Raw genomic sequence first — 25445 nt, 5'->3', positions numbered from 1 at the left:
AGAAGATTTGGTGCCTGGGGAGTGAGAGCTGCCGGTCCTGCATCACGCTAGCATCCCCCCTTCCCCCCCGGGTCAAACAGAGGGTAAAGAGAGGAAGACAGTAAAGCAGCTCAGAGTGGCATGGCAGGGTCTAGTTAGTGGCCCGTGATGTCACGCCACACGCTCATCCTCATTTCAACACACCTCGACCCGTCCTCTCACCGATGCCAGCCTGATCCTAATCTCAGCATGCCGACCATCCAGGTGGCCTGATGCGCAGATGGTGCAAGTAAACGCCGGCCGCCAATCCATCAATTGGCCGGCCGTTGGTCTCGTACAAAGAGGACACGAGGCTGGAGCCAACACCCTGCACAGCCGCATGACCTGCTCTACCAACGCCACTCCATCCATCACGACCCTCAGACGGCTAATCTTGCACCCAGTCCGCTGGAGGAACGGCTCGCACGAGCAGAACAGGCCTTACTGCTTCATTGCCAGCCACACTCTATCATCGCAAAGACCTGGCAGCTTCTTCAGAAAATAAAAACACCCCTTCTTTGCATCTTCTATGACCCCCCAAGCATCGTGACTCAGTCCTTTCCGCCTCGCACCCAATGGCTGCTCTGGCATCATGACGAGCCATCGCATCGTGACGAGCCATCAACTACCGTCGGCAGCGTGCAGTCCCCTTACGAGAACAAACTGCTCGCTCTTTTTTTTATAATCAAATTCCGAAAAACTCCGCGCTCATGCATGACAAGTGACTCGTCCGAGATATCATTTCCACACGATGCACAAGAGCAATGGCAGAAAAGGGCAACGCATGGACGACGGGTTTGCTCCATGGCAACCCAAGGCTGCAATGCCGCACACGCGCGTCCCCCCATCAGCCCACCCATCCCTCTCCATATCAGCTCATTGCAGCAGTTCCTCGCATGTCCAGTCCTCATAGCTAAGTGCCCCAGTGTCAGCTTTCAAAGCTCCCCCATGTTGTCCGGAGAATCACGTACTAGCCATCGGGGAGATATCTCCGCACAATCAGCGGGATCTTCTTTTCCCGCATCTCCTTGATGGCAATCTGCAGCGGGTCTGTCTCGCCCTCGAGGTCGACGAGCACCGGCGCATTCATACTGCCCCCCAGCATGTCAGCCGCTTCGCGCGCGTGCAGTCGTCCTCACGCATGCGTACCTGATTTGCAGAGCGCGCGTGCCCAGGATGCGCGCCCGTTCGTACTTTGTCATGTACGGCGTCGTCGTGCGCTCGCTCTCGGGGATTTTCTTGTCCTTGACCGCCCTGTCGCCGCCCTTGAGAGCGTTGGCGGCCGCCGACGGATCTCCCGAGACGACGACGTTGTCCTGGTCTTCGCCGTTGGCGGCGTGCTCTTCGTCCTCGCCCTCGGCGACCTCGGGGTCGTAAAACTCCGTCACGTCCTCGTCCAGCATGGGCTCATCGCTGCAACCACACCATGTCAGCCGAGACTTCGCAATCCGTGGAACGCGAAGCATACCCGCCTGCGCCGACATCGTCGTCGCCAAAGTCAGACATGCTGGGAACGGTGGAAAGATGCCGCGACGAGAAGACTTGTCAGCCTAGGAGATTGTCGACTGGGCCAGCGGTGGTTGCGCAGCTTGGCCAGGGAGGTTAGTTGGGGAAGGGGAAAAAATTGTCGCCCTGTCGCGAGCTCCAAAAGGTTTTACCGTGGCTTCGCCGAAGCGCTCTCGTACCGGCAGGTGGGGTGGGTTTCCTGGACTGGTGGTGACTTCACCGGCCCTCACCGGGCTGGTGGGTCGTCACCGACCCGTAAAAAGTTCTGGTCACCGCCTTGATTCTCGTTGCTCACTCATTCTGCCACCACTCCATCAAACTGCCAACCTGTACAGGCTCGTAGACGTGCAGTGAATCACGGCACGCAATGGGCAAACGCAGCGCAGCCGACGAGCCGCCTGGGGCCTCGCCGTCTAAGAGGCAGCACTTGCCACAGGGCGACAGCCCATGTACGAGAGCCTGGCCAAGAGACAGCGAAAATGACATGATTCCGCTGACTCGACGGTGCCAGACATGCAAGACAGCGATGACGAGGCCGCGTCGTCTTACATATGCACCCCAAGCCCAGAGCCAGATGCAGAAACCCCCGTCACAACAGCCACCACGCCCAGACCAAAGTTCCCCTCAGACCTCAAGACTCTGGCCTGCACTTGGCCGGGCTGCCCCAAGACCTTCAACCGCCCCGCCCGCCTCCGAGACCACCTCAACTCGCACACAAACTCACGCCCCTTCAAGTGCCCGTACGAGGGCTGCGACAAGGACTACATCGAGGACAAGCACCTGAAGCAGCACGTCAAGGCGGTGCACACCCACGAACGCAAGTACGTCTGCCAGCGCGAGGGCTGTGGCAAGAGCTTCGTCACGGGCACGCGCCTGAACCGCCACCAGGCGGTCCACGAGGGTGCAGACCGCTTCCGCTGCTCCGACTGCGGGCAGAGCTTCCGGAAAAAGGAGACGCTGCACAAGCATGTCCGCAAGGAACACTTGGACATGCCGGCGCACGAGTGCCCGGACCCGTCGTGCACCGAGGCGTTTGGCACCAAGTCGAGGCTCAAGCGACACTTTGACAAGCTGCACGGCGAAATCAAGTTTTGGTGCACAGAATGCGGTCTGAAGGCGGCCGAGGAGGGGACTGAGAATCGGGTCGGGTTCACGACCGAGGTGCTGTTGCAGGAGCACCTCAAGAAGGAGCACCAGGACTGCATCTTCTGCGAGTACAAGTCGTCGTCGCGCTACGAGCTCGAGCAGCACATTGAGACGCACCACTCAGGAAAGTCGGTCGAGGAGCGCAAGACGCACGCATGCACCTTCGACGGCTGCAGCAAGAAATTCACCAAAAAATCCAACCTCAAGGTCCACATCCGCACCGCCCACCAGGGCGTCCGGTTCGTCTGCGGGGAGGCGGCCCTGGCCGGGCCCGACTTTGAGGGCTGGTCCAACAGCGACGGCTGCGGTGCCAAGTATGGCTCCAAGGCGGGGCTCGAGGACCACGTGCGCTTCCTCCACCTCGGCCACGTGCGGACCCGGATGTCGAGGCCGGCCGGCAATGCGCCCGACGTTGTCGACGACCTGTCGGGCGCCGCCAACCAGGCCAAGCACACCATCCCCTGCCCCCACTGCGACGACATGTTCATCCGCTATCACGACCTCGACGTGCACCTGGCCAGAGACCACGACCCGGCGGACCCGACGTCGCTGCTGGCCCAGGCCCCTGCCCGCCCTGCCTTTGAGCAGAACCACCCCGCACAGCCGGCCTGGCCCGCCGACATGGCCCAGGACGACATCTTTGCCGCGCAGATGGACTACGGCCCGCTGCGCGACGAGTGGCTCGACGACGAGGCCAACATTCTGTTGCTGGCCCGCGACCCGCCGCCTGACCACGCCTCGGGCCCTACCATCGATCCCGCCCTGGCAGGGCCCTAGGACGGTCTTGCCATGACTGGTGTCACCTTTGAAGAATACCCCGATGCGTCCAGCTGGTCTACGTGGGTTTGACATGGAAAGGGATGCGTATACAGTGAGGCCCCGGCTGCAGTGAGTGCGCCGTGTAGTCCGGGGCGCGAGGGGCAGGGTACAATGATGATGAAGCGAGAAGCGTCACGACAGTAGATGAATGCATGGCTCGGTCGGCGGATATTGCCAACAGCTGCCCCTTTTTATGCTTCGCTCAGGTTCTAGGCCTGTTTTTCCTGTCCAAAACAAACACCAACAATCAGAATGATGATACTGCTAATGCCTGTATCGTGAACATTGGCCATAACCCATTTCCCATCCCATCTCATCCCATCCCAATCCAGAATTCATGAAGAGTGCGAGGACATGGACATGAGCCCTCGCCGTCATTGCAGCGACCCAGAAAACCCCACAAGACTCCGCGCCTCGTCTATAAACCCGCGCCCAAAATCAGGGGGTTTCAAAAAGGAGTGTCAAAAAACAAACAAAATAGAAGACGCAAACAAGGCTCGTCATACAATGGCCGCATCTTCTACAGCAGCGTCATCAACAATCACCAAGAATAGGAACGCCGACTCGGGGGGCGGGTGGAGGTGGAGGGAAGCCAGGTCTCAGTGCCCAGCAAACAGGGCGTTGCTCAGGCCCAGCAGAGCCATGCCGATGAAGCCAAAGAAGATGCACAGATTGCGGTTGTGGTTGAGGCTGAGGCCCTCGACGAAGAGCTGGAGGGCGACGCTGACCATGATGCCCGAGGTGACGGCGAAGAGGCAGGCGTAGGCGACGGCGTTGGGCGTCAGGTGGGTGCGCTGGGCCAGCTTGAACCACAATGCGGCGACGGCGGCGCCAATGGGCTGCGACAGGCCGCCGAGGAGCGAGGACCAGAGCATGGCGCGCCAGCGCGAGCCAAGGGCCATGTACAGGGGTAGGGCCAAAGCGAATCCCTCTGTGATGTTGTGCACAAAGAGGGCCATGAAGACGTTGAAGCCGAGCGTCGGGTTGGCGTGGTTGGTGGCGTAGGTGATGAAGCCCTCGGGGAACTTGTGCAGGGCAATGGCAATGGAGGTCTGCAGGCCGATGGACAGGAAGGCGTTGGTAGGCACATGATGATGGTGCTGAGCCTCGACGTCGCCCTCGTCCGTGGGGACCGGGGAATGCCTGCCGCAGGCGTGCGGCTCCTCGGTGGTGTCGAGGGGATCGCGCGACGCCGCCCGGCTGGTGCGGAACTTGGGGCTCATGGGCTCCGGGGCGTCGTGCTGGTCGTAGTCTTGGCCGCCGTGGAAGACAGAGCCGGCCGAGGGATAAAAGGGCCCGGTCGTGGTGCGGAGCAAGGTCGAGTGGCGCGAGCCGTTTGTGGAGCGCGTCGACAGGTGCTTGAAGCACTCCTGGGCACAGGGATCCGTGTATCCATAGCATCGACCCTCCTCGTCGCAGTTGCACTTGGTGTCCTTGACAAAGGAAATGACGCGCTTCTGGACATCGTACATGGAGGGCCGGCGGGTGAGGGTGGCGTCGGTCGTGGTTGCGCGCTCTCGACCGTTGATGGGGCGCTCCGACATCTCATCGTGCAGGACGGTGGCATGCCTCTCAGAGAGGCTCGTGGGCTCGTCCCGGTCCGGGTCGAGCAGGGGCGTCGACTCGGAGGGACAAACAGCTCCGTTCTCTGCGGTCGCAAGCGAGGCGTCCTTGGCGGCAAAATGGGGGGAGCGGGTGCGGGAGAGTCGTCGTCGGGCGCGGCTGGTCCTCGAGGGCTGTCGAGAAGTATTGGATGCAATGTCGGCCTGGTGCTGGTCGTGGGAGTGATCGCAGTCGACGACGTGGGAGGGTATGTACTGATGGAGGAATCTCGAGACGGCCTGGATGCCGAAGAAGCCGGCGATGAAGCAGGCCATCATGACGAAGCCGGCGGGCTGGTCGGCCCAGCCTTCGTCCTTGAGGTAGCCCTTTGACTCGGGAAGCATGCTGTAGAGCGACGAGAAGAGCTGGACGAGTCAGGAGGGGAAATTGTTTCGGGGGCAAGCTGCGACGTACCATGACGCCGAAACTGAGGCTCAGGGAGCATGCCAGAAAGGCGTTGCTCTCTTCGATGCGGAAGTTATGCTTGCCTGGCAAGAAGCGGACGAGGACGTCGACGCAGATGACAGAGGCTCCAAAGACGCAGGCTGGTGGGCAGGCAGGCAGAGGTTAGCAGCGTGTATGGCTACGGGAGATGAGCAATGAGAGACGGACCGATGCCGCTGACAATGCACATGATCCACCCGCGGGTGTCATTGTCGAGGTCCTTTGCGACGAGGTCCATGACGGGCTTCAAGTCTCGAGACGAGTCTATGAAGGAGGAGGGAGGTTTGGTGTCGGTGTCATGAGCGGGCGGTCGTGGCGGCGCAGGGCAGGGAGCAGAGGTCGGCAATGGGTCGCTGGTGTCGTCGAGAGGCACGACGACGACGACGACGACGACGACGACGACGACGACGACGACGAGGGCGAGGACGAGGCCTCAAGTGCCCGAGGAGAGATCGGTTGCTTAGGAATGCGATTCGTGGGCGCGTGAGGGAGAAGTAGAGACAGGACGGGGATGAGGATGAAGGGAGGAGGGTTGCGAAGAAGAAGAAGAGGAGGAGGAGTAGGAAAATGAGGAGGAGGATAGGAGGAGGGAACTGGACGAGGATGCTTGTAGTTGTTGTTTTACCAGTTAGGCGTCGTCGACTGGCGGGCGCTAGCGGTGGAAGTCGAGGTGGGTACTCCGTAGTCCGTACAGACAGACAGAGGTGACGACGATGCGGTGCACTAAACCCGAGTAGGCAGTTGGCGGGCAGGAGGGAAACAGCAGTAAATACTAAATACCCCGTAGAGTCCGTAGAGAGAGTAGAGAGAGTAGAGACGGTAGAGACGGTAGAGACGGGGCATTTCGGTTCTTTTTCCCCCTTCTTATTATTCTCCTTGTTCTATTCTCGTCCATCTGTTGAGGCGAGGCAGCAACAGGCCATCAAGGTCCTCGGACGCCATGCAGCCCCGGCAAGCATCTGTCGTTGCTTTTTCCCTCTGCCTCCGACGGATCCGGGCTGAACAGCTTTTCCATGCATGCCATGGATGCCGGCAAACAGAGACACACACAGCAGCTGGACCGATGGCAAACGTCTGGCCCTCGCGGCTTCGTTCCTCTGAGGCCCTGACCCGCCTCATCGCGGCCGCCGGGCTCATCTCTGCCAAAGGGCCGGAACAACGGGAGGCTGAAAACAAGCAAACCATGCGTCGCAGGCCTGTCGTACTGATCAGCTGCTCGACGGGGGCAGAGTGCCGTCTCAGATCTCATTCGAGCCCATGCCGGCTGATAGTCACCACCACAGGGCGTGCATCGTACCTACATTATACGTGCTTACATACGAGTACCTACATCATCTGGAGCCATGACGTGAACATGTGCCGCGGCATCCACGAACACTGCAATCTATATCGTCCCATGCGATATATCCCCAGTGGAGCCGTGGCCGACGCCTCTTCATCAGCACCGCTGCCATTCGTCTCCTCCCCGGCATCTCGTCATCGCCAAGAGTCTCGTGGTCCCGCTCTCGTCAAAAGCTTGCTTGCCCGACCTCCTTTTCCCTTCCACCGGGCGCGGCTCTACGAGAGAGGCCAGCGAATCTTGTCCCTCTCCTCACGTCGCACCTGTTCCTTGGCCTGGCTGGCTCCTTTGGCGCGCCCGGCCAAAAAGAAAGAAAAAACCGTCGCCGCGCGCCTTCCGGACCCGGCCTTGTTGCCCCGCGCCGTAATCGCCGGGGCATCTCCGGGGTCCCCGCACAGCGCTACGAGGGCAGCATGTAAGGTAAACCAGCGAGAAAATATGTCGGATGATTTAAGCACGGAATTTCCCTGCTTTCGATGTAGAAAAAAACGCTCAGATCAAAGGTAGCCGATGTCGACGAGCATCGGCGGGTCCCCCAGTTTATACATCTTGTTCGGAGGAGGCGGCAGGGCTCAAGAATCTATCCATCAAACAACCCGTCGCAGTGCTTCCTGTCCGGATTATCCCCCCTTTGAATACCACAATATCGTCAAAATATCCAAGTTACGTCTGCACTTAGATTCCTCGAATCCCAGATAATCGAAGGCGAGCTACGATATGAAAAAAAAAATCGTCAACGAGCACGGGCTGAGCACGCGTCGTGGCCTTGCCGAGGGTCACGGACTCGGGAGCTGGCATCAGGGTTGGTGCTTCCGGCAGCAGCAAGGGAGCGGAAGATGGCCTCGGCGCCGGCAAGTCGCTTCTGTGAAACGGGCCAGGTATATGTGACGGGCTGCCGTCAAGACAGCCAACGATGTCTCATCAGAGAGGGCTTGGACAGGTCCGCATGGCAGCGAGTAGAAGACCTCGAGAGCTCTGCTTCAACCAAATACACACCAGGATCGGGTTCGTCGTGATGCTGTCAGCTGGGCCCCGACTGTTTCCCTTCAATTTTCAAAAGAAAGCCCAATCCTGATGTTCAACATGCATCCATCCATCTTCGCACCTTGGCGGCTTCGCTCTCCGCTCCGAAGAAACCCGCAGGGTCGCCGGCCTTGACCGTCCCGGAACGGCTCACCCGAACAGGAAGAGACCAAGAGCGGGACGGAGAGAGACTGCGAATCCAAGTCTTGGCGTCTCACCTTTTTGCGGACCCCGGTGGGAGGGAGCAGGAGTGCGACATCAGGGTTCTCCACCGAGTCCACCCTGCCTCGTCTTCGCCCGCCGTCGGCCTTGTTTAGCCCGAGCCACATCTGTCATCTGGGTCCTAATTCCACCAAGGCACCGGCAAGCCGCAGCCATGCACCTTGAGGGCCTTTGATCGGTGGCTGCGTCGGTGCAAGGAACGTCCTCGTAGAGACACGATACGGGGACGAATGCATGCCCACATGTTTGTCAACCTGGGGCCCTGCCTGGGCTGCCGTGGCCTCGGTGCCCTGCTGCTGGCTGCTCGTGAGTCAGTGTCGTCTTGCCGGAAACCTGCTTCGGATCCTTCATGTCGTACGAGCACACCACGGCATGTACTGTAACTGAACAGACAGCACAAGGCTTCAACGCGCATCAACCCATGTCCCCTCCAGGCCCGGCCTCGCCCGGAAGACCACGTCTGCATATATTGAATATGTACAGCATGTACTGTACTGTATATAGGCATGCATGGGCCGTTCGACCATCCAACCCTGTCTTCAGCAACGTCTGCCGCGGGAATTCTGCAGTGGGAAGTTGGCAAAGGGGCTGCCTCTGCCTCCTCAAAGCGGCAGATTTTCTTAGTCCAAGGACAGACACCCAGCGGGCCCCCCCGAGCATCCCCGTTTTCATACCAGCTCGAGGAAGCACAGCAGTTTCCGTTGGGACCACGGCCCGTCGGTTGCTCCCGCGACCCCAACACGAAGACGGCCAGGGACAAGAATAAAACAGCCTGCCGCCACCAACGCAAGGCGTCTGGGTAGACTCCAATAATAAACCATGAGTGGGTAGACGAGCGGGGAAAGACATAGACAGATTCCATTGCTTCTGCACGGCTGCTTGATGGCCGAAGAGGTTCTCACCAGCTCCTCATTGGCCCAGCGTGTCATGGCCAGGGGTCTGATCCTCGCGCTTCATCACCAACCAACGGCATGCACATTCAAATGGCTCAAAATGACAGCCTCTGCACCTGCAAAACCAGGGCCGCCCCATAGAATCCTTGCTACGACTAGGAAGCCCGCCCCAGACCATCTGCGTCGGCCATGGCCCGTCCATCCCCTGTGCATGCGTACAATATATAAACAGCCGTGCGTTCCCCTGTCCCGTCACGCCGTAGCAGCCCTCTCTCTCTCTCTCTCTCTCTCTCTCTCTCTCTCTCTTTCTTTCTCTCTCTCTCTCTCTACTCACAGCCTCTAGCCTCGCCTCCCCACCGCCTTCGTTTGCAATACCAGTAACGATGCTTTTCAAGTCGTGGGTTTCCCTGGGCCTGCTGGGCCTGGCCGTCGCCGTCCCTCAGGAGCCGACAGCGGCCCCGACCTCCAAGACGCTGCCCCCCTCGCCGACGGGATCTGGCGTCTGCGAGCCACATGGTGACCACTGTGAGTGTTTACCGAACCCGGCATCATGAAGCCAGTCCTGATCAGCGGGAGCAGGGCACTGCCATGCTACTTCCACCGCCGGCCCCGCCAGCCCCAGCGACGAGGCGGCCAAGTCGTGTGAGCCTCACGGCGACCACTGGCACTGCCCGTCTGGGGTGCCGAAGCCGACTACTCCTCCTCCTCAGGGTGGCGACCACGATGACCATGACCATGGCCATGACGACCACGACGACCACGACCACGATGCCCAGTCGTCCTGTGTCCCGCACAAGGACCACTGGCACTGCCCGTCCGGCGTTGCGAAGCCGACCACGCCTCCTCCGGGTGCCTCCTCGGTAACCGCGTCTCCGACGACTGGCGCCACATCGAGACCCTCGGGCGCGGCGTCCACGACGTCGGCACCCTCGGTCTCGTCAGGCACCGCGGTAAGGGGCGCTGGAGACCGAAACGCCGCTCCGTTTGGCGCTGCCTTTGCCGTGGCGTCTCTTGTTGGTGCCCTTTTTGTCGGCGTATTTGTTGTGTAAAATATGCATCATAATCAGCCATTCTGTATATTGCTCGCGAGAGGAAGGACAAGGAAAATGGGATGCCAGTGGTGAGCCGCAACGGCTACGAGCCCCTTAATGGCTGGCTGGGCGATGGAGGAAACGTTTCGAGACTGCAAATAAGAAAATGGATATCTGAGAGCACGCGTGCTCCATGCGGGCCTCATTCAGAACGATGACACCCGCTGGTCTCTGCTTTGCGGCGTGCGACCGGCTGCTGAGCCAAGTCATGGTCTCTTCAGGTGGAGATTGCAATCTGTGATTTCGAAGCGGCTTCAGCACGGTGAAATAGTCGGCTGCGAAGAATGACTTGCAAAGACAGCTGCAGACTGGGACAACGCTCGTGCGACCCCCTCTGGTGAACGACCAGACATGTGCCCCGATGGACGTCGAGGCTCGTGACCTGGGAGCGACGTCTTGTGCCTCGTCCCATGCGGAGGGGCGCGTTTGACCGAAGCGGAATGGCCAATCCCTTGCTTCGGCGGGGCCAAGGGCAGTTTTGTGGGTGAGAAGAAGCTGATGATTGGGGGAAGCTGTAATTACTCCGTAACTCATGTACATACATGCGTACCTAGGTACCTCTGTACTGTACGGTAATTAGCACGGTACCCTGAGCTGTGCCAGGCAGGTCCCCTGACCCACCGCGGCTAAAGCTCCGGCCCGGCCCATCAAGGGAAAAAAACCACCCACCGAGCTCCAGCAGTTCGTGCGACCCTCCGTCCCGTGCCTCCGCAGCCGCCAGCACATGGGCCTGTCGCTGGATCTGTCCTTTTCCTCGTGAGCAACAAGCCATCCCGCTGCCAATTCCAACATTCTCAGCCGCCTGCCCGCCCTCTCGCCTGACCTCCTCCTCAGCAAACAAACCGCAGTCTTCACCCCCCTATAAATGCCACGCCCGAACCCAGACGCCGCCGCCACCGCCGCCGTCAAGATGTCCAAATCCACTCTCGCCATGTTTGCTGCCCTTGGTGCCGGAGGCGGCGCTGCCCTCACCGCAGCCGTCTACTCGTTTGGCTCTTCCAGCGTGAAGAAACCCGAGTCGCAGGTCGCTTCTACCACCACATTGACCACTACAACCTCGACGAAACCCTCGGCCGTCGCCGTCGCCGCGCCACCCTTCACACCCACCGCCGCCGTCGCCGGCTCCCCCGTCAACCCGGCCGGCCTCTTCGAGTATGGCTTCCCCGGCCCCGTGTCCGACATCGCCTCCAGGTCGGCCCTGGTATCCAGCTACGACCGCCGCATGCGCAACCCGCACTGGGTCGTCGAGCACATCACGCCCGCCTCGCTCGCCATGCGCGACGCCGACCGCAGGCACAGCGCCTTTGTCGAGGACCACGCCATCCCCGCCCCCTTTCGCGCCCTGCTCAGGGACTACTACCGCAGCGGCTACGACCGCGGCCACCAAGTCCCCGCCGCCGACGCCAAGTGGTCCCAAAGGGCCATGGACGACACCTTTTACCTCTCCAACATGTGTCCCCAGGTCGGCGAGGGCTTCAACCGCGACTACTGGGCCCACTTTGAGGACTTTTGCCGCCGCCTCACCGTACAGTATCCCTCGGTCCGCATCGTCACCGGGCCTCTCTATCTCCCGCGCAAGGACCCCGTCGACGACAAGTGGTACGTCAAGTACGAGATGATTGGCAGCCCGCCCTCCGTCGCCGTTCCCACCCACTTCTACAAGGTCATCTTTGCCGAGGACGGAAACGTCGGCGGCAACGTCGCCATTGGCGCCTTTGTCCTCCCCAACGCCCCCATCTCAAACGACAAGCCCCTCACCGACTTCGAGGTCCCCGTCGAGGCCGTCGAGCGCGCCAGCGGCCTCGAGTTTGCCACCAAGCTGCCCGTCCAGCGCCGGAGGAGGCTCTGCGCCGACATGGCGTGCGCCCTCGTCATCAAGGACTACGCCGATAAGCAAAAGGCCTTTGGCAAGACTGACGCGCGTGCCATCTCCCCGCCCAAGTCATAGCACGAGGATGCTTTTTGCAACTGCGAGAGGAGATGCGAGAGGAGATGCGAGAGGAGATGCGACGGGAGACAAGAGTGGGGGTTGAGTGTCCAAGGAAAGTGGGCAAAGACCAGACGCTCAGAGAGCGCGAGAGCGAGAGAGATGCAAGTCGTTGAAGCTGGTCGTCATGGTCAACCGGCTCCTGCGTGTGCTTTGCGGGATCATCTGCATTTCGATTGTTGAATCTGCCTTGACACCTAGAGTTGAGCGCAAGCGTGCACGGCCTACAGCGAAAGATGTTGGCGCGTCATCAATGTACATTATCATCCCTTTAGATTCCTTATTCAACCAAGCCAGTTTATTGATTGGGAGAAGGAGGAAAGGAAAGGGTAAAGCATGCCAGGTAAAGCAGTAACCCATGCGCCGCAACAAGGCCGTCTTCTCCACCACCGCCCTGCTCTTCCAGTGTCCTTGACGCCGTTTGATAGGGTATCAATCACTTCGAGACACCAACACCGCCGGAACTGGTCATCCTATCTGGCCCGAGTGTATTTGCCCTGTCGCTGCTCCTGCCGCAAGCTCTCCTCTTGGCTAGGCAGAGGAGCTCGCCGTCTGCCGCTGTCGCTCTTGTCGCCATCTGGCTGATGCAACAGAGGCGGCTGGACCGGCATGGGAAAGCTGCCTGGCGAAGGGACGTTTCCGGGGGGCAGGATGAGGCCGTGAGGCAACGCGCCCGGAGGCGGGAGAGGAACGCCGGCCCTTTTCATAATCTCAATCAGCTGTGCCGGGTCCGGAGGCTTGTTGGGATCCAGGCCCGGCAGTGGGGGATGGGGAGCGCCGTTGAGCCCGGGAAGAGGAAACAGGGGCGGCGGGGGAGGAGCAGAAGGGTTGGAGCCGACGCCTGGGATGGGAGGTCGTGGGATAGCGGCGCCTGAGCCGAGGCCAGGAACCATGCCCCCGCCCAAGGGAAGGCCAGGGATGCCGGGCAAGCCCGCCGCCTGCTGCTTGAGCGCGTCCTGGTCAACCAGCGCGTCCAACTCGTCCTCCATTTCCTGCTGCTCTTCCTCCTGCCGCTGACGACGGTTGCCACGACGATCCCATGTTCCCTGTGCCTCGGCGGCCGCCTCGCCAATGTGGTACCGGTCCTTGAACACGTTGATCTCGCCAGGGCGTGCGCGGGTCCAAAAGCGAGTGATTCGGTCGTTGGACCCGGTTGCGAGAATGTGGCCCAGGGGGTGCCAGTCGAGAGACCAAATGGCATAGTCGTGCGCGAAGGCTAACCTGTGCGAGGGCCAGACCGACTGGGCCGCGGCGGTGGTGGGATCCAGACTGTCGTACGGCGCAACCGTCAAGGCCTGGCCAGGGGGGGGATTGGGCGTGTCGAGTAGATAGTGGAAGAGCGAACCGTCCATGCCGCCGGTAGTAAGCAGGTTGGGATGGATGGGATGGAATGAGAGCGTGGAAATATCCTTTTCGTGGCCTTTGAGCAGACAAATGTCTCGCATCATTCTCAGGTCAAAGACGCGGGCCGTCTGGTCGCGAGCCGACGTCGCGAGGCACATGCCGCGAACTTTTTCAAACGTCACCTTGGTAATGGTACTCTTGTGCCCATGGAGAGTCGTGAGGCAGCGGCTGGTGCGAGGATCCCAAAGCTTTACGAGATGGTCTTTTGAACCAGACACGAGAAGACCCTTGGTGGGATGCCAGTCGACAGACTTGGCGTCCCATCCGTGGCCCTCCAGCTTGGACTCCATCTGACCCAAAGCAAAATCGAAGACCTTGAGGGTAGAATCGTCAGAGGCACTCACAAACTTGGAATCGTTTGGGCTGAAGGCAAGGTCCCGGATAGGATCTGAATGCGCGTGGATGCTCTGAACGTTGTTGAAGTTGGGCTGCCAATATTTGATGAGGCCGTCGTGGTCGGCCGATATCAGCCAGTCGTCGCTATGAGAGTATTCCAGAGCTCGGATGGCCGAGTCGTGAGCCTGCATAATGGTCTCGAAGTTGAAGCCCGTGCCGTTCCAGAGAGTGAACTCGCCGCTCGTCGAAGCTGTCAAAAGCCGTCGTCCTTCGGGAGTCCATCGGACCACGTTGACTGGATGCTTGATCTTGTTCAAGGATGAATGCAGGTGCTTGGAGGGAATGCTGTCTGCCGCTGACGTGGGCCGCCCGGCGGGTGGGATCATCTAGATAGGCCGTCAGCCTGACCTTGAACGCTGGAGGAACCTGGAGAGGCTAACATCCACAATGTAGCTCACGCTCGGCCGCTCGGCCTCGCCCGTGTAGCCACCCTTGTAGTTGGCAGTTCGATTCCGCTGCCAATGAGCGACGGTGGCACTGTAGTCGGTGACCGGCCCTGCAAAACGAAGGTCAGCGCTTGTGCAGTACATTTTCCCCGAAGCATCATGATCGGTTCGTTTCACCGTCAAGACTGTGGACTGAGAAAGAGGGGTCGTGAAGGGTTCAGGCTTCACGAAAGGAAGACGAGTGGCTTTCGGAAGAATGCTCGGGCGTTACGGATCGCGGGTTCGTGGGATAATAGATGATCATTCACTGGTGAGAACCACCATCATCCCGCTCTCCGGCCCACGTGTGCTAGCTTTCCATAGTGATTTGCTGGCTCAAGCTCCCTGAAGGCCGAATATTTCGTCCTTGACCTTGGAGAGAGCTTTCTCCCCGGCCCAAGCGGTGGTGGTTGGGACATGTCGTGGGATACAAAGCTGTGACGGCTGCGGTGATGGTTGGGCCCCGAAGAGGACAAGAATGGCAATAGAGGCGCAGCGACAGACTTACTTCGGCCCCGCATCTTCATGTACGCCCCATCATGGCCGCCGCGGTCACCATGATCACCACGCGGCTCGTGGGCCATGGTTGCGAGCTCCCGGGTCGAGCTTCCTCCACATGCACGCGGCGTGGTGAGGACGTGGCGAGGCGTTCAGGCTTGTCGGGAAGCCGATATATATTGACCGCGGGTCCTCACTGCACACCTGTCACGCAAGATTTGGTTCTCTCGATGGGGTTTGCAGAGGATTCGCCATTTGTGGTGAAGTGAGGCGACCAAGAGGACGTTTGCGCGTTGCTCCCCGGAGTATTTCAGATGCGCGAAGTGAGTACACGTCACGTGAGAACGGCCCAGCGCGAGACCAGCAGTTGAGTCAGCGAACTAGGTATTTATGTAATCAGATCAAGTAGGTACGTAGCTATATTAGCCCCGTACCTCCACAGAGCACAAAGGGAGTTCAAACAGCTTAGACCAATAAAGCCGACAAGTGAATCGCACGATTTGGCCGCATTCCAGCCCCAGAGGGAAAGACTCGGCATCTGCATTGGTCCGATAGCGCGTCAAGAATGCAATGCGGAAATTCCTTGATCTCCTTCTCCTTGTGCCTTGTGCGAGACGGGGTGGTGCCTCGGGTCCCTTCTCCAGATAAGATTAAGGGGACTTTGCGATACGACGAGATAAGCGAGGCCAGGCGCGTGCCGAGGCACCGTGATATCAAGAGAAGATACATGCACTACACTGTACTGTACTGTACCTGACAACTTTGGTGCTCTCCGACCCTGGCCCGCTTGCATTATCCCAATGACGAGAGTTTGACGCCGTCTGGCCCCGCCCTTCGGCCACGCTATTCTTCGGGCCTAATTGAATCGAACAATCGCCACAGGGGGGCCAAACAAGCCGTCCCTGGGAAGAGGGTACCTGCTCCCTCGACGGTTGCATTCTTGCTGGATACTCTCATCTTTGGGCCCTTTGCTTCCTGTCCCTCCCTCTTTCTAGCCTCTGCTCTTTCTCCCAGTCTCATCACTTTGACTGCGTCCACGGTCCTGCTGTTCCTTGTCTTCTCCTCACGCTCAGGCAGCGCCGTATACCCACTTGAGCATCCACCGGCCTCATCGACAGACTTGGTCAGGCTGCAGAGGCGCAGACGCCGCTCGCGTTGGCGCCGAACAATACCTGCGTCGCCACGCTGCTGCGAAGTAATTAATTAACCCTTCACGCGCACCGAGGCCGAATTCGAACGAGAAACCCCACCCCCTTGGTCGAAAGCTGTCCTTTGCCACCATCTGATCTTGTCCCTCCATCGTCAGTCAGCCTCTCTCGCATCTCTCTTACACGCTGCCAATTGGAAGACGCCGCCACACAACATGATGGCCGCCACGACCACCAGCGTCGAGGCCTCGACTGGTACCGCGACAAAACGCCATGGCGGCAAGGATCCGACCGGGGTCGAGCCACGAAACGGCACGGTGACCGACAGGGTCAAGACAGCTTGGTCGCAGAAAAAGTATCGCCATGTCGTTGCCGTCCACTCCCAGACAAGGCCCTCGTGCCTCAGCCACGATTCAGATGCTGCCCCCAGCTTCATTGGCTTCCGCAACCTCATGGTCATTGTCTTGGGTAAGCATCGGCGTGTCGCCCATCCTCGCTCGCCGCTAACAGCGGTTGGCAGTCGTCGGCAACCTGCGATTGATGATTGAAAACATCCAAAAGGTCCGTACTTGGCCCATGCGCCCCCGGGATCCCGTGTTGCTGATCCCCCTCCCCAGTACGGAGTCTTGATCTGCATCCGCTGCCACGCCTACAGCCGCCAGGACGTCCTCATCGGCGGCCTGCTTTACTTCCTCATCCCCTGCCATCTCTTGGCCGCCTACCTCATCGAGCTCGCCGCTGCCCAGCAGGCGCTGGGGTCGAGGAAGCGCCTCAAGGACGGCGCCACCAGTCCCTCTGAAGAAGACCGCAAGAGGTTTCACGCGACATGGCTCATCGTCGCCTGGGTCCATGCGGCCAACATCACCCTGGCCCTGGTCGTGACCTCGGCCGTCGTCTACTTCTACATCCACCACCCGCTCATCGGCACTCTCACCGAAATGCACGCCATCATCGTCTGGCTCAAGACGGCCTCGTACGCCTTCACCAACCGCGACCTGCGCCACGCGTACCTGCATCCCGTCAGGGGCGAGCTCGTCCCAGAGCTGTACTCCAAGTGCCCGTATCCGCAAAACATCACCTTTGGCAACCTCGTCTACTTCTGGTGGGCCCCGACGCTCGTCTACCAACCCGTCTATCCCCGGACCGACAAGATCAGGTGGCTCTTCGTCGCCAAGAGGCTCGGAGAGGTCTTCTGCCTGAGCGCCTTCATCTGGTTCGCCAGCTTCCAGTATGCCGCGCCCGTCCTGCGCAACTCTCTGGATAAGATTGCGTCGCTCGACTTTGCCTCCATCCTTGAGCGGCTGCTGAAGCTGTCCACCATCTCACTCGTCATCTGGCTCGCCGGCTTCTTTGCCCTCTTCCAGTCCTTCCTCAATGCTCTCGCCGAAGTGCTACGGTTTGGTGATCGGGTATTTTACGATGATTGGTGGAACAGCGAGAGCCTGGGCGCATACTGGCGGACCTGGAACAAGCCCGTCTACACCTACTTCAAGCGCCACGTCTATATGCCCATGATCGGGCGTGGATGGAGCCCCATGATGGCCAGTCTTGTTGTCTTCTTCGTCTCGGCCGTCCTCCACGAGATTCTGGTCGGAATCCCCACTCACAACGTCATCGGTTCGTCCGCCCCTCCCTCTGCGCAGCTCCGTGGCCCACTGACTGACTCGCGCAATCCGCAGGCGTTGCCTTTCTCGGCATGTTTCTCCAGTTGCCTCTCATCGCCATCACAGCGCCCATGGAGAAGATGAGGCTCGGCAAAGGCGGCAAGCTCGTGGGCAACGTCATTTTCTGGGTGTCGTTTACCATCTTTGGCCAGCCCTTCGCGACGCTAATGTACTTTTATGCTTGGCAGGCCAAGTACGGGAGCGTGAGCAGGGAGATGCAGCAAACGGTGAGCATCAAGTAGACCGGGAGAAAGCCCAAGGTGTAATTTCAGGCAGTCCTGCTTTCAATGTCTGCCCTTGGAAAGGGAGGTGCATTTATCTGGTCTCGATACGCTATGGAGTTAGGATGTTTATTCTTTGTTTAAAAGCTAAAAGTATTATTGACGTTTGGATTAACCCTACGACAGTCTACCCCCTCTAGCTCGCCCCAGCCGTGTCCATCCGCAACGTAAAGCGACGCAGCCAAGCTTGACCGCCCCATTTCATCAGGCTATAAGCGGCATCATTGTGGGGACCCGCCTCCGATACTCGATGTAATCGTCTTGGAAAAAATCGACGAGCTTCTTTTCCTCGACCTTGATTCTTCCATTAAAGAAGGTCCATAGAACCGCCCCATAGGCACAGAAGCAAGCCACGTTTCCGAGCACCAGCTGCGTGCCCAGGCTCCAGTAGAAGAAGCCAAAGTAGCTCGGATGTCGCAGAGTGCCGTAGATGCCGGTTGTGACGAGCGTGTGGGAGCCCGCCTTCTTAGTCTGCACCTGGTGGTTGAAGCTGGCCCCCGCCTGGAGCATGGCGGCCGAGCGGACCGCCTGGCCGACCAGAACCAGGGCGATGCCGAAGGCGAGGAGGAGGGGACCGGAGTAGAAAGGGGCCCAGGAGCGACTCGGGAAGAAGATGCTGACGATGGCGCATTCGAGGAAGGCGGCCGAGTGGGCGATGGCGTACGAGGGCCAGTTGGCTGTCAGGAGGAAGCTGTCGATGCTGGCCACGAGCGTGTTCCGCTCAGCGGTCGTCCAGAACTCGAGAAAGTGAAAAGTGGACAGGGCGAGCAGGAAAAAGGGCACACGCCATGCCGGGCTGTGGGTGAAGAGCAGGATGCCGGCGACGGCGACAACACTCGCGGCAAAGGCAATGCCCAGGCAGAATGCCCGGAGGGCGATGCCCGACAAGGACTTGGGCTGGCCGGCGAAGAAGGGTTTGAGAGGCGAGTCGGGTAGTGGGGGAGCGTCCGTCTCCCAAGGCCGATATGGCCGGAACTGCGACTCGGCGGGCGGCGGTCGCTGCTGAGCACGAGAGGTCGTAGGATCCATCCCGGGCGTGTGGAGAGGTCGGACTTTCAGGAAGTCGACTCATCCAGAAATTCAGTGGTCCTGAATGTCTACCGGCCTCGTCTGCGTCGTCTGCGTCGTCTGCGTCGTCTGTGTCGTCCTTGAAGTGATGCTCAGGTTCGCACCCGAGGCATGACGATGGCTTGTTGGCGGAGCCTAAACTGACTGCAGGTGGGTGAGAGGGACTGAGAACCACGTTGATCTAGCGTAGAAAAGGCTCCGTTGGTTTCGAAATAGAGGATGAGGGCTGCGACGCTAAGTGGATTGTTTTGCAGCGAATAATATCAATGGTAGAAGCCTTTCGCCGAAGAAGTTGCACTTGAGAGTCTTTGGGGTGGCGCAGTGGGCCAGGGCAGTCAGTCGGGGTGCATTGCAAGATCCCCAACATACTACCTACTCCGTACGTAACGAACAGCGCGAGTGCCTCCCTCTTGCCTCCCCTCCCTACAGTACCAGGAGCATATACTGTACGCTGGTGGGAACGTGCTGTTGTAGCATCCAATCAGGGGCAGCTAAAGCTCCACCACTAGGCCTCATCAGGTTACGGCCTCTCGTTGTAATCCCAGACCAGCTCCCGAAATCATTCCAATTGCATACAGTGCCGCAAAGGCGTTGCCGTAGATGACGGCAGTTTCGACGGTGCAGAAAAGGGCGGGCTTTTCCATTCACGGACAGACACTCTCTTGATGCCGTTGCTGGATGGTGTCCAACATACGAAGCACCGTGCCGGTCGCGTGTCGAGACGGTTCCTGCAGAGAACACAATCATCCAGGCAGAATGCCGTTCATAGCCCGCCTTGGATCGAAAAGGACGATATGACCAACGTCAAGACGTTGATGATACCCCAGGTGCACGGGATCCACGTGTTCATCTCGTAGTATCCGGCCCTATACACGGCGCCAAGCCTAGACACAGCAGTCAGCTCGAATCCCCAGGCAAGTCCATGCAAGCGATGCGACGCACACCAGACCGACCACGCTGCCGGCGAGAACCGCCTCGAGTCCCGCCACGACGAGATAGACGCCCGGCACCGCCCAGAGGTACGACCACGACGACTTTTTCCAGCCATGCGTGACGACGGCCACGAGCACTGCTCCCACATGGAAGACGGCGTAGGTGATGAGCGTCCATAGCAACGTGAAGCGCCACGCGTCCTCGATGTAGTAGATTGTGTGCAGTCGTTGGGGCGTCTTGTCGGAGAGCATGGGCGTGCTGAGGGATGGGAACGGCGGCGCTCGGTAGCCCGGCGGAGGGTTGTTCGGGTTCGACATGGCAATCTAGTGCTTCAACCGGCCCGGCGAGGGCGCAATCGACACTGCCTTTGGCGCGGCCTCGCGGGTGCCATGGAACAGCTGCCGGAGTCGCGCGAACGGGGTGCTTAAGTGATGTTCCGACGCGATGCTGGTTGCGAGTACTACCGTGTAGGGCGACCCACCCTGGCCTGAAGCCTCGGCAAAAGATCGCAAGTACTTTGTACCTTTTGCCAACACGGACTCCGGCTGCGGCCTCGACCAGTGGGCTTCAAATCTACCTTCCTTCTTCCAACTCGCAGCGGCATAGCAAGACGAGTTTCGATGCCGCCTTCGCCTCCAACAGCTGCAAAATGCCTGCAGACCGGCTCCTGAACACGGTTCTTCAACGGTACCAACATGTCCACGGCCCCGTCGAAACGGACCAGATCATCGGCACCACTGCTCATTTGCTGTCTCGGCTCTCCAACCCGCTCAACCTCGGCGTCCTGACCTCGCAGCTGCTGACGGCGCCCGCCATCTGGCATCGACAGGACGGTCCGCGGCTTTCCCTGCGCATCGTTGGCATCTACAGGACTGCGGCTTCGCGCGTGCGCGACAACGACACCGACGACGCCAAGCACAAGGAGCCGGGACACGAGGGCGGGCTACGATGCGACGAGTGGGCGCGCGCCGTCATCAAGGGCGCCGATGACCGGTCGCGGCGATGGCAACACCTCCTCGTCCTGACAGGCGTGCTTGTCGGCATGGAAGGCGACGGCAGGCGATCCCTTTCCTGGAGTCTGAGGAGCGCCCTCGAGCAAGCCATCGTCACCGCCACAAATCCTGCGCTCGAGCACACGGCTCAAGATGGGCTGCTTGCGTCTGCGTCGCTAGTTACGGCCCTCAACTTCGCCTTTCCCCTACTCTCAGACGGGAACCGGTCCCGCATCAACTGCAGCGCATTGCTTCCCATAGCTGTCTGGGCCTTTACCGGGGATCAAGGCTTCTGCGACGGACAGTTTCTCAAGGCCATCGGCAACGACACCACGGAGAATGCCTCGCACCTTCTCAGCTATCCTGCAAACTCTCCGGCATACCGCATGCTCCAGGAGTTGGAGAAGCAGCCCTTGATGGCAAACATTGGCCCCCTCTCCAAGCTCGCCGGCTTCGCAGTGCAGCATGCGAGGGACTCGGCCGCCGTGCTGCAGGCGCAGGACGCCCTCTTGGTCTTTACTGGCAGAGTCCTCAGTGCATGGCAGAGAATCGCCCTCAGCGGCGTCGACCCCGATTTTGAGGGCACGCGCATGGATCTCGAGACGCTGCAAACGACCTGGCCCCACCTCTGGCAGGTTCTGAGAAAGCTCATGTTTGGCTCTGTTGCCGTGCTTCAGGCCATTGTATCTCGCAGCTTGCTAGATCCAAACATGCTGGCCAACGGCATGGCTCCGGGCATTGCCGCCAAGTCGCTACACGTTCTTCGAAACCTCTTCTTCATCTCGTCCCGCAACGGGAATAACGCTTTCCAAGTCTACACCTTTTCCTATCTGACGTCGCTCGATGTCCTCTCACGAGACCCAGCGACATGCCAAGTCTTTTTGCGAGAAACTCGAGCCGCCGATGTAATTCCTTTCCCTGCGTCCTTTCTTCAGAGGACCTTGGATCTATTCCATCTCAACGTGGCGGAGCATCTCCCTCTCGCTCTGTCGGCGAGTTCCTGCCAGAACCTGATTATCGAGCCGGCAGTAGCATATCTTTCGCACAATGGGTCACTGTCGCCTTCTGGGGTCGAGCTCTTCGAATCAGCCCATAGTGCCATCCTGTCGGTTCTATCCTGTCCTCAGCACAGCCCCCTCACCATCGACATTACTCCGTTCTACATAGTCAAGCTCTTCGAGTCCTTTCCCCATCACATCTCACCGCGGCAGTTCCGTGTTGCTTTCAAGACCGTCATGGAAATCGTATCGCCCCCTTTCCCGATTGCAGCCATGAGACCTGAATTATCCGAGACGCTGCTCGAGATGCTCCGCTGCAATATACCTACCGCTTCCACCGCACTCCTGGGCCAAAACAATAGCTCGTCTTCTCAGCAAGAAGACGTCCCGCTCTCGGAACAGAGCGCTCTGGTGATGGCGCTGGTCGATTCATTGCCGTTCCTGCCCCTGGTGCTGGTCGAAGATTGGCTCGGAATCACGGCCCAGATGATGAAGGAGATTGCGGATCCCAGTCTAAGGGGGCCTGTCATGAAACGGTTTCTCGATGTTCTCGTCAACGGCGAAATGGACGTCGAGAGGTCTACGATTGGAGTCGCATGGTGGGGAACAAAAGGTGGAAGAGAGGCAGTCCTGCTTGGCAGCACCCGCGAACCAACCATGATGAGCGGCGCGATTGGCGGTGCAAACGAAAAGTCAAGTCGGCTCTGAGTCGATGCAATGACGAGTGTATCTCAGGACACCATTCACCCACTCCGGCGTTGGTGATTTGCCTTGTCCTGAATCACTATCATCTCAATCCCGTCACAGCCACCTTGATTCAAGACGGCTTGTGCCGATATAAGTTCTCGCTTCGACCCCAGAACCGGACGGACCTAGCATCTAGCATCTCTCCTCCGAACTCATCGCCAGAACGTGCGCCGATCATTCAGGTATTTTTCTTTGGTTCGATCACCATGGGCCGATGGTCCCTACGCGCGGCCCCTATACTGCTGCTGGCCACACAGGCAGTGGCATTTGGCTCCTCTTTGGACTCTACATCGCGCTTCACAGGCATACACGATATCGCCGAGTCGTCCACGACGGCGATGCTCGACGTGGGCTCTGCGACTGCCGTTACGTTGTGGCCCCCGTCGACCGCCGCGGGCGGCCATACTACATCCCTGTCGAGATCGGGTCATGCCAGCTCATCAACCACCAAGGACTCGACGCGATCAGTGGATCGACAATCAGAGTCTACCGATGAGCTTGTACCTTTGACGGACGAGGCGCAGAGGAGTTTGTCATTTGATATGACTTCCTCCTCGTGGACGAGCTCAGGTGTTCTTACGTCGCTTCCTTTGACGGAGAAAGATTCTGTAACGCCTGTCTCTTGGATGAAAGTCTCATCTATAGACTCTGTGTCTACTACAAGCGACCCGTTGGCCCTGGAATCGTCCACAAGTGGCTTACTGATTAGCTCCTCACCCGGCACGAGCGACGTGCTAGCCGTTGGGGCGTCGAGCAAGATTGACAGGGGCAACTCGACATTGACGAGGGGCTCGGCATCAAGCACGAGTGATCCATTGGCCATCAAGACATGGACCAGCAGTAGCACAGAAACGTCACCGGGCTTTGGCATGGCGCAGACGACGAGTGTGTCTGCCGTCTCGACGCCGCGTCATCCCCTTCTATGGCTGAAGCCAGGTCAGCAAGGTTTTGAGCCTTGCAAACCAGGCGACCCTCAAGGCTTTGAAGACTGCCGCGTTGCCATGGAGGGCCAGTGCTACCGCTCGCTGCAACAATATCCTGCCTGTGTCGGCGACCAATGCGTGTGTCTAGCCGCGCCGTGCGGCAACATGGAGGACTGTTTGCCGTACCACCAGTGCTTGGACGATGAAGAGGCTCAATGCAAAAAAGAAACAGCGCTCTATCCACATTATCCGGGTGTTTGTGGATGCGCTTCCAAAGGCGAGGGGTGTTTAACCCAGCCGGACCCTCATGAGTACTGCACTGAGCTGGTAAACTGTACCGAGCAGCATCGCAACATTTATCCCACGTTTGCCCGGTGCGTCAAGGACGACGCCTGGGCGACGTATCCACGGGGCCGTTGTGGGTGCCGCGTCGTGGATTGCGAGCCCCAGGCAAACAACGATGGGCAGGATCAAGACTCGTGTTGGAAGTCGGTGCGGTGCGACGGCAACACGGGTTCACGTCCGCACTGCGCAGGCAAGGGCGATGTATCGAGAAGAGGGCAAGAAGGCGGATACTGTACCTGCGAATGCCTGGAGCGGCTCAACGAGAGTCTCGGAGGATGCAGTGTACGGGCCGGCACTCCTGCAGGGCCTCGCGGAGAGGACGAGACTCGGGGCTCGAATGGAATTGCTCTTCCTATCTGAAGGCTCAAGTTGTCTGCAAATCGTCAACCACCCTTGGTATGTACAGTACAACTAAACTGTATTTACGTGTACCCCGATTCGCTACATCGTGCCAACGGGAAGCGCATAGCGAAAAGTGTCGAAGGAAAAAGGCTCGCACGGCAGGCTGTCGAGTCTGGCTCTGGACCATACCGTGTGTATACTGTGCAGCTTGTCGAGTCGTGATACGCCATGGTGTTCCTTTTACGTCATCTTCACGTGTGATGCCTGAGAACCACCTATCATTGCTCTCTTAGTCGGAAGGTGCATTCTGGTGTGGATGACAAACTCACCACCGACAGGCAGCAAGAAGAAGACGGAGCTGAGTCACAGTGTGCAATACACCGTGCAGTCCGCTTCCTCGCTCTTACCCTCGGCCTCGACTCCATTCATTCTCGTCACCGTGGTCTCCTTCCACCAAGCAACGCTTCCCCGTCCGGCATGGCGCTGGAGCCGTGGCACCGCCGGCCACAGACACGCCCCAGCATCTCAGATTCAGCTCGGCCCGTCAGTTCGCCCGATACATGCCCACGGCGGCGCCTATGCTCGCTCTCGTTGCTTGAGGGCAAAAGCCAGAAAGAAGACAGAACTGACAAGCGCAACATGCATACTGTATCTTGCGCTGCATACGCAGGCGCATGCGCACGCCTTGGACTCGAGCAATCAGCTTTGCTGTTGCAGACGCCACTGGCGTGCGTGCGGCATTCTGCATCGTCCCCAATCAGCTGCAAGACGCTGTCGCGACATGGTGTGCGGCCTGCCCGAGCAAGCCAAGCTCGCCCGCTTGCCATCCGGCTTCCGACTCCTTCCAGACCCACCGTTGCCCACTCACAGCCACCATGTTGCCCACGGGCCTGACTGGATGGAGGCCTCCATTGTGCCCCGCCAGCGTCGTTTCGATCTAGGCCAACCCCCGTCTTCCGGGAGATGACGAAGCTCTCCTGGAGCTTTGCCGATCGCCCCAACTTGACATCATCATTGCCTTGCACACCCCGTCACTCGGCCACCTCTCGGCCACAGGTTGGGAGCAAGAGAATGACGATGGCAGTGGCCAGATGGAATGCGACGAGGCATCCGCCAGAGCCGTCCTCTGTACTCGAAACAGCCTACTCTGCATCAAAAGGCGGAAAAGGGTCCGAAACCGGTTTTGCCCAC

General features: G+C 59.4%; 10 protein-coding genes across 10 annotated transcripts; 5 read left to right on the top strand and 5 right to left on the bottom strand.

Annotated features, from left to right (window-relative positions):
* Positions 1–894: 894 nt before the first annotated feature.
* Positions 895–1524, bottom strand: HRG_03938 (RNA polymerase rpb6 domain-containing protein; the record flags this gene model as incomplete). Its single annotated transcript, XM_044862409.1, has 4 exons — positions 895–931; positions 990–1109; positions 1168–1431; positions 1487–1524. The coding sequence occupies 4 exons, from the start codon at positions 1522–1524 to the stop codon at positions 895–897; spliced, it is 459 nt and encodes a 152-aa protein (XP_044723435.1).
* A 367-nt stretch (positions 1525–1891) lies between these two features.
* HRG_03937 (C2H2 transcription factor (TFIIIA)) lies at positions 1892–3447 on the top strand (the record flags this gene model as incomplete). The annotated part of the gene is made up of 2 exons (XM_044862408.1): positions 1892–1973; positions 2036–3447. 2 exons carry the CDS (start codon positions 1892–1894, stop codon positions 3445–3447), a joined length of 1494 nt encoding a protein of 497 aa, XP_044723434.1.
* A 641-nt stretch (positions 3448–4088) lies between these two features.
* Positions 4089–5773, bottom strand: HRG_03936 (ZIP zinc transporter domain-containing protein; the record flags this gene model as incomplete). The annotated part of the gene is made up of 3 exons (XM_044862407.1): positions 4089–5456; positions 5506–5636; positions 5704–5773. 3 exons carry the CDS (start codon positions 5771–5773, stop codon positions 4089–4091), a joined length of 1569 nt encoding a protein of 522 aa, XP_044723433.1.
* Positions 5774–9395: 3622 nt separating this feature from the next.
* On the top strand, positions 9396–10061 carry HRG_03935 (uncharacterized protein; the record flags this gene model as incomplete). Its single annotated transcript, XM_044862406.1, has 2 exons — positions 9396–9537; positions 9592–10061. The coding sequence occupies 2 exons, from the start codon at positions 9396–9398 to the stop codon at positions 10059–10061; spliced, it is 612 nt and encodes a 203-aa protein (XP_044723432.1).
* A 952-nt stretch (positions 10062–11013) lies between these two features.
* On the top strand, positions 11014–12051 carry HRG_03934 (DNA/RNA non-specific endonuclease domain-containing protein; the record flags this gene model as incomplete). Its single annotated transcript, XM_044862405.1, has 1 exon — positions 11014–12051. The coding sequence occupies one exon, from the start codon at positions 11014–11016 to the stop codon at positions 12049–12051; it is 1038 nt and encodes a 345-aa protein (XP_044723431.1).
* Positions 12052–12563: 512 nt separating this feature from the next.
* HRG_03933 (polyadenylation factor subunit 2) lies at positions 12564–14899 on the bottom strand (the record flags this gene model as incomplete). Its single annotated transcript, XM_044862404.1, has 4 exons — positions 12564–12931; positions 12992–14216; positions 14271–14386; positions 14824–14899. 4 exons carry the CDS (start codon positions 14897–14899, stop codon positions 12564–12566), a joined length of 1785 nt encoding a protein of 594 aa, XP_044723430.1.
* Positions 14900–16179: 1280 nt separating this feature from the next.
* On the top strand, positions 16180–17867 carry HRG_03932 (MBOAT, membrane-bound o-acyltransferase family domain-containing protein; the record flags this gene model as incomplete). The annotated part of the gene is made up of 5 exons (XM_044862403.1): positions 16180–16429; positions 16482–16522; positions 16579–17578; positions 17641–17753; positions 17814–17867. The coding sequence occupies 5 exons, from the start codon at positions 16180–16182 to the stop codon at positions 17865–17867; spliced, it is 1458 nt and encodes a 485-aa protein (XP_044723429.1).
* A 243-nt stretch (positions 17868–18110) lies between these two features.
* HRG_03931 (isoprenylcysteine carboxyl methyltransferase (ICMT) family domain-containing protein) lies at positions 18111–18935 on the bottom strand (the record flags this gene model as incomplete). The annotated part of the gene is made up of 1 exon (XM_044862402.1): positions 18111–18935. The coding sequence occupies one exon, from the start codon at positions 18933–18935 to the stop codon at positions 18111–18113; it is 825 nt and encodes a 274-aa protein (XP_044723428.1).
* Positions 18936–19737: 802 nt separating this feature from the next.
* HRG_03930 (putative transmembrane protein) lies at positions 19738–20224 on the bottom strand (the record flags this gene model as incomplete). The annotated part of the gene is made up of 2 exons (XM_044862401.1): positions 19738–19858; positions 19917–20224. 2 exons carry the CDS (start codon positions 20222–20224, stop codon positions 19738–19740), a joined length of 429 nt encoding a protein of 142 aa, XP_044723427.1.
* A 332-nt stretch (positions 20225–20556) lies between these two features.
* On the top strand, positions 20557–22605 carry HRG_03929 (peroxin 8; the record flags this gene model as incomplete). The annotated part of the gene is made up of 1 exon (XM_044862400.1): positions 20557–22605. One exon carries the CDS (start codon positions 20557–20559, stop codon positions 22603–22605), a length of 2049 nt encoding a protein of 682 aa, XP_044723426.1.
* Between the last annotated feature and the right edge of the window lie 2840 nt (positions 22606–25445).

The sequence above is a fragment of the Hirsutella rhossiliensis genome (assembly GCF_020360975.1).
Source record: "Hirsutella rhossiliensis strain HR02 chromosome Unknown scaffold00003, whole genome shotgun sequence".
Taxonomy (NCBI): Eukaryota; Fungi; Ascomycota; class Sordariomycetes; order Hypocreales; family Ophiocordycipitaceae; genus Hirsutella; species Hirsutella rhossiliensis.
Note: the sequence above shows the minus strand (reverse complement) of the source record. Positions and strands in the feature narration are given on the sequence as shown.